Consider the following 12,252-nt stretch of genomic DNA (forward strand, 5'->3'; position numbering starts at 1 on the left):
AAATGCATGCTATCAGTTTTCTCTGATCTTGGCAACTTCCAACAATAATTCTAAAGCTGAATAGCATGGTAGCTAGACTGAACAAGCCAAAGTGAAGGCTAATGGGTTTTATGACGGTTGTATGAGGATAGTGAGGCAAGTCAGCTAAAAAGGATGGAGGGTAGAATTTTTTTGAGATGGCATTTTTTTTCCCTGAAATCAGTAATTGGAAACATCACAAAAATATTGGCATGTACATCACAGTGCCTGAATTATGAGAGAGGGAGATGCAGACAGACAGACAGACAGAAAGAAAGAAAGAAAGAAAGAAAGAAAGAAAGAAATCGAAGAATCTATGATTAATCTGTGACATGACTCAATCACGTCTCTTCTCCTTCACGCTAATAAATAAATACATTTCACTACACTTTCTTAAAGGCAGAGGTCTGTAGCTTTTCTGCATGCACAGATGGTGCAACATAAGTGCCTATCTGCACTGTAGTTCTTAACTACATCAGGACTTTTGTGTGAGGGCCTTTACGAGAAATGTTAAAGGACATGTCCAACAATTTGTCAAAATTTCTGCCATGCTAAGTCAAATAATATGAGTCTACCGGATAAAGACTCATCACTGGTACACTATTAAACCATAGCATCTTAGGATGGCAGAATATTCCATATACAACTGATTAATAGAGCTCCCAAGGCCAGAAAATATATACATATCGACTCTTTAAGGGAGCTTTCAGGATACAAACAACTGAACAAACTTTGCAAAATGGGTGGACCTGTCCTTTAAGGACCCCAAAACACTGTTCAAATGCATTTTACAAGCTTAATCTAACCTCAGCTAAAGCCAACCCTACACATACACACACACACAAACACACAAAAAAACAATAACAAAATTTCAAAAACAAAATTTCGAATGCATCAACTATATACTTCTGCCATATATATTTACTATATATTTACAGGAAATGTGGAAAGGTGTACACAGTTATAAGTAAGAATGAGCCAACCAAAAAGTCAAGTGTCAGATACAGTTTCTCTCAATTTACAAAACTTGTCAAATCTGCTGCAATGATTGCTGAATTCTTCGTGTAAACACTCTGTACATGACTAATCAAAAATCTTGTTAAAAAGTATGAAGTATGTCTGCTGTGATTCAAATACATAAACAGAAAATGATGTAATATTTCATGTAACATAGTCAGAGTTTTTTTCTAAGCTTCTTCCAGGCCCTGCCAAGAAAAGGACCTTCTCCACATAAAAAATGTACACAAATGTTTAGGATCCAGTTATTTTTCCCATTAAGGATAAATTTGAGCTATCTATGGCATTAAGCATTGAATGTAGACATAAGAAAGTGAAAGGCAGCAGGTTGGACTCTTAACAGCATGCTAGACATGTACAGCAAAGGTATACATAACCATGCAATGGACGTTTTAAAGGGCTGGTGAAGACAAAAGGCATGAATTTAAGAATAGGTGCTTTAATTTAGAGTGTCACCTGGTCACAGTGTGAATTTAGTAAAGATTTTGATTGATGGTTCTGATAAGTATGAAGATCTGTAGTTGCATAAGTGTATGCATGCTGCAGTTAATAAAGTCTTAGTTGTGAACCACACCATTTTTGCCCTGATTTGACCACTGGTAGCAAAATAAAGCACATCTGATTTGGCTAAGGAGCACAGGCACCTGGTTTGGCACTTGGTTTGAAGGCGCATTACAATGCTGGAGCAGGAGCCTCCTCCTTCAGTTCCCAACTGAACGAACGTCCTTGGCAAAGTGCAGTCACATTACATCCATGGCTGAGCTGGGATAAAGCAGAAGAATGTCTGTGATGAGAAGCGACTGAAGAGAGCATAGCTTGAACGTGTGTGAATTGCCTCTTTGGGGTCTTCCTCTCTTGTCTGAGAGGCTGAAAGGTCTTTCCTGAGGGAAAAGGAATGTGATGTATTGTCAGTGGTGGCTCTGGCAAGCAAAGTTTTCAGAATGTTTAATTAGAGCCAAAATTAAAATTCAATTCAACATGGAAACCTTGAAAATATAGTTTGAACAGATGTGGTTGGATTGATCAGGAGAAACGAAGGCTAGTTGGTAGTCATAATGGAACAATGTGTACATGTTTATTTACCTTTACCCTGACACCCAGCTGTGAGTAGTGGTCTTGACCCCGTGTGGCGGAAACCCTGGCTGGCTCGACATGGAGTCAAAGTTAAAGTCCAACGTGTCTCCGTCCATGAGTGTGTCATGAAGAATGGACTCCATGTCACACTCAAAGCGCTCCACAGGCATGCCGTCTAGGTCGCTTGGCAGCTTTTCCATGTGCTGAATGGGGGGCAGGCTTGGTCCAGGTCCATAGCCATTCCCATTGATGTTGCAGAAGGGGAGTCCTCCCCCTCCTGCCCCACTAGCTCCAGCCATGTGACCAGAAGCCCCATATTGCATCTGCATAGCTGATTTGACTGACCCAATACGTCCTCCGTGGGTCATGTTGCTCATAGGATGTATTGGACGGCCATTCAGAGCCACGGAGGTAGGTGGTGCCTGGCCATGTATGCTGTGAGAATGAGACAGGACATGGCCATGGGAGGCGCCACCCCCCATTAGTTCGGGTCGCCCGCTACCATAAGGCAGCATGCGTCCTCCTCTGCCAGCTGTGTGGGAGACCACGCTGTCTACAGAAGGAATGAGGTCTGTATGTGGGTCTGAATCAGAGGTCAGGAGCTCTTTAAGGAGCCCTGCTGGGCAGTTAAACTGCCCCATGGATCCAGAAGATGGTGGGAAAGAGGGCTTGCTCTCCATTGTCTGCATTGATATAGAGGACAGATTTCCCATGCTGGCCTGGCCATACATGCACTTGCGGTAGTCTTGCTGGGGTTGCTGGTTGCTGTATGGTGCATATCCCGGGCTGCTTTGTAAGAGAGAGGAGGGGGATGATTGGTTGGAGCTTGAACTGGGGCCTCCAGCTGATCCAGGGTTATTTGGCGAGAGCAGGTTGAGATTGTCCAGAAGGTTTTCCATCACATTCTCTGTGCTGCCATGGCCCAAGGAGCTAGTCATCTCCGAAAGGCTCGGGAGAGTAGAGGTCATTTTGGCAGATGAACTGGGGCCTGAGTAGACCATGTGCATGTCTGAGTCAGTCAAGTCATCCTGCTCAGGCATGTAGGGTGAAAGACGACCGCTCACTGTGCTGGCGTTGGAGCTGGTGCGAGGGCGAAATGTTGTCCAGGCCTCTAAGTCATCATTGCTATGTGAGTTGGGGCTGCCGGGCCATTTGCTATACTGAGAGCCTGGGCTATCAGCACCAGCATCAGGACCACCCTGAAGGCCCAACTGCAGGAAAGAAAGAGTGGGTAAATGCATGAAAACTTGAAAGGAAACCATCATAAATATCCTAATGAATGTCATCTCGGGTAGTAACAGATGCTGACCAGTTGTTATTTATATTTAGAAAAAACGATTAATGGACATACACGCAAAACTTCTTCACGGTCCTTAGGGTTCTTTAAGTGAGGAGTATGACAACCAGTCATTTTTTAAACTTTATTTTAGCTTGGTAACCAGCTCAGAATTTTCAGGGTTAAGTAAAAAAAATGTATAAAAGCATTTACATTTACAGCATTTGGCAGACGCTCTTATCCAGAGCGACGTACAAAAGTGATTTTAAGTCTCTATAAGGCTTTCAAAGTTAAAGCTGTACTAAAATATTATCCCAATTTTATTTGACTCTCAGATTTAGAGTATAAATAAACGCTGTCTGAGTTGTGAAGAGGTTGGTGAGGACAGACTATTATAGTGTACCTTTTTCTTGGCAGCACGCCCTCTACTCTTGGCAAACTTGCCGGTGTTATCCATGGACGCGGCACGACGACGAGGTGACTTGCCGTTCTTACCACCCTCTGGGTTGAGCATCCACCATGAGCTTTTCCCCGTCCCCTCATTCTGTACTCGCACAAAGCGACTGTGCAGAGACAGATTGTGCCGGATCGAGTTCTGAGAAAGAGAGATGAGAGAGGGAGAGACTGTTATGAACACATTTGCTCTTTTTTCCAGTAAATTCAGTTCTGATGGTATATCACCACAGTGCAAATCCTCATAACAGCTGTTTTCTATTCATCCCTTGCTTTTGACCTTTTCTTTCACATGTGGCCTACAATTTGAAATCCTACTATCTGCCCACCAGTCTTCACAAAGTCCTGGGTCACTTAACAAACTAAAACTAAACAAACTGAAAATACTTTATCAAATAGTCTCTTATAATCAGTAAAAATCAGCAAGAAAACATGTACTGTTTATTAACATTCACAAAAGCTGTGATGAAGGTGAATAGTACAAATGCTTTTTTTTTGCCAGTAGATACAAGCCAATGTATTGGACATGCTTGCATGAAGTCATTGCCGTCAGCAAGACCCCTTAATGCACATAAATATACAGCACATAGATGTCATGTAACTAGTCAAATTATGGACACATTAAGTAAATGTGAAATGATGTCACTCATCTTACCATATTAAACCGAACCATATTAAATGATCATTGTTTATAAATTGTTCCTTTCTGGACAGTACCAGAAAAGCCTATAGACATATCTGTTGGTTTACACTTCAGTACAAAACTGATGGAGATGCAAGAAATAATGAATGGATCTACAAAGGTGCTGTGGTGAGTCAAATATTAGACACACATTGTTGCTTGGAGAAGGAGTGAAAACAGTCACACAGCACAGGTAAATATTCAGATGGCAGGAAACAGGTATTACTTAAGCTGCTTTAGTAATATTAACCATTAGAGCTATTTCTCTTGAAGTTAAACAAAAAACTGGGCATTTTTCAGGTACAGGCCTAATGGGTTGTGTGTGTTATTTGGAGTTGTTAATGGACGGAACATGATGTGATGGCAGTGTTTTTTGTGAACTAAAAGCTTTGTGTTTAGGAAGAAGCCTTGTGAATGTGTGTGTGTGTGTGTGTGTGTGTGTGTGTGTGTGTGTGTGTGTGTGTGTGTGTGTGTGTGTGTGTGTGTGTGTGTGTGTGTGTGTGTGTGTGTGTTTCAGTTTGAAACAGTCTGTGCTGTATATAAAACATAAACAAAGTGGAATTTATTTAGTATTTTTCAAATATGGCCACTGCATTACTGAAGCACAAAAATAGAAGAAGAAAAAAAGAGAGAGATACAACTAAATGCATCCCAAAACAACAGAGACGTACCCAGACTTATGTGTATATGGTGTGTGGTTCAGCTTGTTTTATATAGTAATATATTTTGTATTTTGTTTTTTATAGTAAATGTAATGATAACACAAAGACGGTAGATAAACTGGGATATATTATGGCAATAGTAAGATTTGAAATGAAAGCAAGAACACTGCTGCCTCTTTAAATAAAAAAAAAACCCACAAATAATAAAAAAAAAAGATAATGTAATGTCTATTATTATTATAATTCACCAATGTGAAGTTGGAGTGTGAAGAATACTTATTAGCAAATATGGCTAGCAGTTAGTTGTAAGACAGCTAATGGTTTTAAATACACAACAGCTAGACAGATACTGATGTGGACAAATGTATTAGTTAGCTTTGTGTTAGTTATCTTACTTATTTCACTAATATGATAGTTAGCTTAACTTAGCAAAGTTTAGAGAGATTAAATTACCCAGGCAAAGTCTTAGCTACCAACATTGACGCAGTGTAAATAACTAAACTATGTAGTCAATGCAAACTGACATAAATAAATCTAAAAATATATTAAATAAAATACAATATGTTAATGTCCAACTTGTTAATATTTGGTACTCAATAATGACAACTACTAGTCCCCATGAGAGTTTTTTTTAAATAAAAAACAGTGTGTGTGTGTGTGTGTGTGTGTGTGTGTGTGTGTGTGTGTGTGTGTGTGTGTGTGTGTGTGTGTGTGTGTGTGTGTGTGTGTGTGTGTGTGCGTGTGCGTGATACATGGTGTCAGAGAACGATTGCGATTTTCAGCCAGACGGCAAAGCGTCCTGTGACCGTCACATATCAGCAGGGCTGCAGGAAGGAGGCTGGCCACAACACTCCAAAGTCTATCCAAATCTAACACATGCACATACACACGCACACATTATCCAACACCTTATGAGATGTAACTTTATTCAACACAACAGTTTTAACCAGCAACAGCAACAGGACACTTTTCAGTTTGGTTTTCAAGTAAACACAAACCCATATCTGAACCTATGCTGTGCTTGTACTGTAAATGTATTAACTCAACACACACTTACAACTAAATCACCATAATCTGAAACCTGCTGAGGAATGATCATGTGATTACTGCGATGATTACCTCAGAGGCTGTGTACGGACTGTCGTGGATGAGAAGACAACAGGGGAAATACCAAGGCAGAACTCTGTGTCTACACTGTGGTCATACTCAGGAGTAGCCCAGTTTCCTTCTTTGGGTCATGTGTGTAACTACAGTAGGTTCTTTTTATCTAAGCATGAACTAATGGAACTCTTGGTCCCGAATTCTGCCATTACCTGTGTCTGTGTGTGCATACACAGATATATATATATATATATAATTGTTCTTTTCTTTCATAATAATAATAATATTAATAATAATAATGAATCACAGATTTGACTGATGTTTCCGCTTTAGTGGAATCCCTCTTCCTGTTTGGACAGCAGTTTATGTATTAGCAGTAACTGAAGACAGGAACCTCAGCATTCCAGCTAATCACTGTGTTCAAAGTTCAAACACAATCACGGCTAGGCCGTTGGGGTGCAATCGCTTAGGAAATGGAGAACGTGGGATTCTGCTTTGTCCCAATTCACATTCCTGAGCAAGGTTACCAAACCACATGGTTTGTGTTCTGTGGAGACACTGTAATCTCAGCTTTGCAACAGTCCCACCATTCCCCAAATACCATAATAATACAACAAAATGACACAAAACAGGGCGATTTGAACCAAATGTTATTGGGAACTTATAGAACAATAGCTCACATTCAACAAAGTGATGTGGATGCAAGAACAGACTTGAGAGCCAGGAAAAGATATATGAGCTGTTCCACGTCTGAATCATGAAACTGCTGTACGTCAACAAATTAAGCGAGGACATGAGGCATTAGTAAATCGGCTACTGCTGTGTGGAAACAAAACGCTGCCTTCATCTTTATATGAATGTGTTTTGTCCCAGAGAATTAAAGTATTAAGACTTTTTTTTTTTACCCAGAATGTTACAACTTTATTATATTTATCTTCATAATACATTTTTTATATAACAGATTACATAGGAAATATAAGAAATACTATTCGATTTTATGAGACATTTATCATTTTATAATAGTGTATTTTTATTCATAACTGAGGTAAAAGATTGTTTAGTATATCTTTATGCCCAATTTGTCTATTATCTCTATTATTATTTAAATGACCAGTCTAACAAGTTCAAATTCACAACTGTGTAAATTTTTATTATACAGATATGGCAAAAAAAAAATAAGAATACTGAAACTGTAGGTGCAGCAACTTTGATGAATAAAGGCCAGTGTGTCAGCTGTTCAGAGATAAAGCAGCAGGTTTATTTACATCTGCAGTATAAAATAACACTCTTTTCTTATCTACACTGTGCATGCAGGGACGGTATTTCTTTGTAAATGCTAATGGATCGTTTTGGATACAATTGTCATGTTGGCATACGGCACTATTAATACCTGATTACAGTATACTCAGTTCTAGAGATCTGAGCTGATTTAATCATTTGTAAAATAGTAAGAACCTCTCAGACCTGCCGTGTATGAAGCCAGGTGTCAATAGCAACAGCCAAACACCAGGAAGTGACCACATGAAAGAGGACTGTCACAGGAAGCCAGCCTCAATTCCTGTCTTTCAGGAAACAGTGGTTGCAGGTCAGTGTGTAGATGTGTGTGAGTAAAAAGGACTGGAATGCCAGCCCGCAGCAATCAGCGCCAAGTCCCGGCATTTTGGGAGGGGGATGTCTGCTGCTCTCCCACCCCAACAGCCTTCTGTTTTGGCTCCAGTGCCAGCAGCGCTTACACTCGCTGGCAAGAGAGAACACACAATGGCCTGGAGTCCATCACAAATCCTCACGAAATGCTGATCTACAAAAGTACAGTCCAGAATGGCTCATTCCACTGCCCTTCCTTTCATATGCAAAAAGAAACCATAACATGTCAAGTACAATGGATGTAAAAGTATACACACCCCTAATAAAATTGTAGGTTTTTATTATGTAGAAAAATAAACCCAAGATAAATCATACCAGACCTTTTTCCACCCTCAGTGTGAAATTACAACATAGAAAAAAAATAAGGGACATACAAGCTGAAACTTTTTTAAATGAGAAATAAAGGAAAAGCTTATAATAACTTAGTTGCATAAGTATGCATAGCATAAACTCATGGGTTTTGGAAGAAAGGTGATCTGAGTGTGCTGCTCCATTTTCTCATTTTTGTGATGATGGCCTTCATATGATTTTACATCTAAAGTTTTAAAAACTCTTATACAATTCTCCCGATTGATATGTTTCAACGAGGTCGATGTTGGGTTGATTACTTTGGTTTTAACCAAAATCGCTTCATCGACGTCGACTGTACGATTATTAATTCTGAACATGAGGTTAAATTTGAGTCTTATTCTGAACACAGTTACATCCCCACACTATAAAAGGGTGTACAGGTTTATGCAAACAGTTTATCAATATCACAGAGGGTGTAAAAAAGGTCTGACATGATTTATCATTGTATTGTTTCATCACAAAAACATGCCATGTTAACAGGGGTGTGTATACTTTTTCAAGCCCATTGTACAAAACCCAGTCCATTCCCGGGGGCCAGTTATACTGTGTAGAGCTGTGTTTTTTAAATGCAATGTGAAATGAAAACCATACCATTCTCCTCCTGTGACATTTCAGACTGAAACAGACGTCTCGATAGCTGAGAGTGGAGCATTATGGGGAGATGTAATGGGACATAATATTGTTGGTGAATGTTATTATTGCATATATATTTTTTTTCCAATGCATGGTGAGATAATAAATAACAGGTTTATTAACTTTATTTCAATTGGAGATTAATGACAAATGTTTTAATTAAGTGAGCCATACTGATAAATCAACTTGACCACATGAGAACCTCGCATGACCCCATCAGACCTAGTTCGATCTCAGATAAACGTTGAAAAGGTAAGGAATCCCCCAGAGATCATTTTAACATTATCCTTCTTATCTTTTTATGTCATATGAATTGTTGAATTTGAAAGAGTGAGACTGTTGTGAAGACCAGGGAAAAACACATGTTTAAAAAAAAACATGGTTTGGATTATAGGTTTGATTTCAATCTAGCCAGGAAAATAAAGGTTTTAAAAAAGTGGTCATAAAAGTGTAATTTAAGAGACTATGAGCTTGAATCCTAATGATGCCATGGCTATCTGTGGCTGTGATTTGATTAGTCTGTTTGCTGAGCTCGCTCTGAGTTCAGAGTATTAATTAATACTTATGGTTTGTTTTCTTGGGGGAAAAAAACTTTGGTTAAGGCACATGTAAAGCTTAAAAATGTGCTCACAAAACTCATAAAACTTTCATTGGCCATGAATACGGCAATGAAGTAAGATAAATGACCTTTGCCTAGTGTGGGTATACATCAAAAAATGACCCAAGTGTGGAGAACATGGTGCTGACACTAAATAATAAATTAGATAATTATATAAACTTGTGTATCTGATTTTATTATCTCTAGTTTTGTCCATCCTTCTAAATATGTACACACAGGATACAAAGATGTGCATGTTTTCATTCCAATTATACAGGAGCCAGACCAGATACACACCTGCTTATTATTCAGCTGATCTTGGCTTTCAGTCGATTCAGGTGTGTCTGCTTTTGCATGGTTTGAATGAAAAGTGCCTCCAATCTAGAGCATAATCAGATTTCTGTAGCACTGCAGCTCAGTCTTCTGCTTCACTTGGCATTCACATTATGATTCTGCTCAAATGCATAATACACAACATTTTTGGTTTACTTCATGCAGTCAGGTCGATTCAGAAATGATTCGTTTTCACCCTGAGGTTAAACCGTGCTTGAAATCAGACCAACCCCACCTCGCACAGACAATCTGAACACACCCAGGTGCGACTGCTGTGCTTTCACCTGCCTAAATGAAGTTCACCATGGGAAAGGGAAAACAAGGGTTTCCCCTGCAACGCTGACATGTCTCTGGCATGAGCTCTATTTTTGGCACCTGTTGTGCAATTAGGGAGAATTAGTTAGTAAGATAATTGGCAATGATTCCTGATTAGTCCTCACAAAAAGAGACATGTTAATATTTGTTTTAAATTACAATACGCTAATTGTTCAATTGTAACCGTTGGCTGTAAGTTGTATCATTACATAAATCTCTCATTATTTTCTTAAAAATTAGAAACAAAAAAAGTTAAACGACATCTGTGGTGTGAAAATGAGGCATGCATATATTGCTTCAGACGTGTGTGTGTGTATGTGTGTGCACTTGTGTGTGTGTATATATATATTCTCCATGAGCAGCTGGAGGTCAGGTCACTGCCATGTCCATGCCAAGGACATAGTGTGCAGTTATCCTCTTTCTCTCTTACTTTCTTCCAGTGCAATGAGTCTGAAAGACCAGACTGTTCTCAGAAAGACCTCTCTCTCTCTCTCTCTCTCTCTCTGTCCCATTTATAAAGAAGCCTGCAGACTAGACTTGGTCAAGTTCATCACTCACTTCTTCAAATGATCTCAAATGCCACAATAGCCTCTTTTGGGAGAAAAAAAAAATCCCCAGAGTGAACATGAAATGAAGATGAGTAGGAGCTGGTTTGAGTCAGCAGCCAAGTCCACATTAGAACTTTTCTTTTAAGGGATTGAATTAGATAAAGGGGGTAACCATCTCCAACGTGCACTTGATGTTTAGGCGTCAGAGTAGATGGAGAAAAAAGAAAGCATGCAATTACAGGAGAAGGCTTCAAAGCAGATTTCACGCCCCCGTCAGAGAGGTTACAGTCAAACCGTGAGGTGGTGGTGAGACATCTATTCAAGCCTGGCAGAGTTAAAAAATCCCCCTTAAACTAGGTCCCTTCTGAAGAACTTCCCCAGGGAGACAAAGAGTAACAGGGACACTAAGGCCAGTTCACACATCAGCACCGAGCTCATGTTAGGTCATGTCTGGTTGGGGAGCCATCTGTTGACAGATCTATGGGCATGTGTGTGTGTGTGTGTGTATGTATGCATGTGTGTAAGTGTGTGTGTGTGTGTATGCGTGTGTGTACAGTAAGTGTGTGTGTGGTTAGCAGCAGACTGAAAGACAGCCCAGACCCGTCATTACCCCATCACTAGCGCAGCAGGTTTCTAGCAGTATAACACCCTAAGTATAGCTTGGAGCACTTACAGGAGGTAAAGTCAGGTAAGAAAACAAAAGATTAAAAAAACTAGCATTTAAATTTGTTCTTGACAAGGAGAGTACACTTTAAACTCGTAATGCTGCATTTTGCTTTCACTTTGCTGAAACTATAGGACTGCTGTTGTTTGGGTGCTGATCTGATCTCGCTGCCAAGTTTGAGATGGAAAAGTTAGTCATTAGGTTAAACTATACTGCCACTTCCATGGCCTGTCTTGACCCATCATGACCACTCACATGACTTGCTATGACATGTCCAGCAGCTTGATGACAACATGACACTTTACAGCAGCCGTGTCATCGACTTTAACCTTTTTGCTTCCCTAGAATCGTTCCCGTCTGTTAAGCCACGGTTTTTAAGAGAAATATTTGTCATTGTACCATGGCATCAGTTTTTGTTAATAATGATGCCATGGAAGTCTAAGTTACACAGAACTTCATTTGACTGTAAAAATGATTAATTATATATTCAGCTTCTCTATTTCCAAAAGTTACATCTATTGAGCAGAAATGACGTGCTTTATAGTCTTGCAGAAATGAAAGTTGTTTTTTTTTTGCTGACAAGCAAGTGAGTTCAACCAAACTCTGTGAAATATGCCAAGAAATATACCAAAATGCCATTTATGCCACTTATAACACAGTGTTTAATAAATAATTAAATAAATCCGAGTGGACTACCTATATTTTGTCACATATTGAAATATAAAACTAAAAAAAACATACAGAATTACCTACTAATGTACCTGTTACATGCGCAGGGGATGTCCTAACTTTTTATAACATGCAATCCAAGATTATGCTTGTGTTATAAGGGGAAAATCCCGGCCGAGGGTCACATCAGTGTAATTAAACAGTCCTGTGGAGT

At 39.4% G+C, this 12,252-nt stretch overlaps 1 protein-coding gene across 1 annotated transcript in view; it reads right to left on the reverse strand.

Moving 5' to 3' along the window:
* Positions 1 to 921: 921 nt before the first annotated feature.
* Positions 922 to 12,252, reverse strand: part of foxo1a (forkhead box O1 a) — a 29,513-nt gene continuing 18,182 nt past the window's right edge. The window contains exons 2-4 of the mRNA XM_027147858.2: positions 3,789 to 3,980; positions 2,119 to 3,320; positions 922 to 1,916 (exon numbers count right to left, since the gene is read on the reverse strand). Of these exons, the coding sequence (XP_027003659.1) occupies positions 2,121 to 3,320; positions 3,789 to 3,980 (1,392 nt within the window). The 3' untranslated portion in view covers positions 922 to 1,916; positions 2,119 to 2,120. The remainder of the gene's footprint in view (positions 1,917 to 2,118; positions 3,321 to 3,788; positions 3,981 to 12,252) is intronic.

The sequence above is a fragment of the Tachysurus fulvidraco genome, chromosome 11 (assembly GCF_022655615.1).
Source record: "Tachysurus fulvidraco isolate hzauxx_2018 chromosome 11, HZAU_PFXX_2.0, whole genome shotgun sequence".
NCBI lineage: Eukaryota > Metazoa > Chordata > Actinopteri > Siluriformes > Bagridae > Tachysurus > Tachysurus fulvidraco.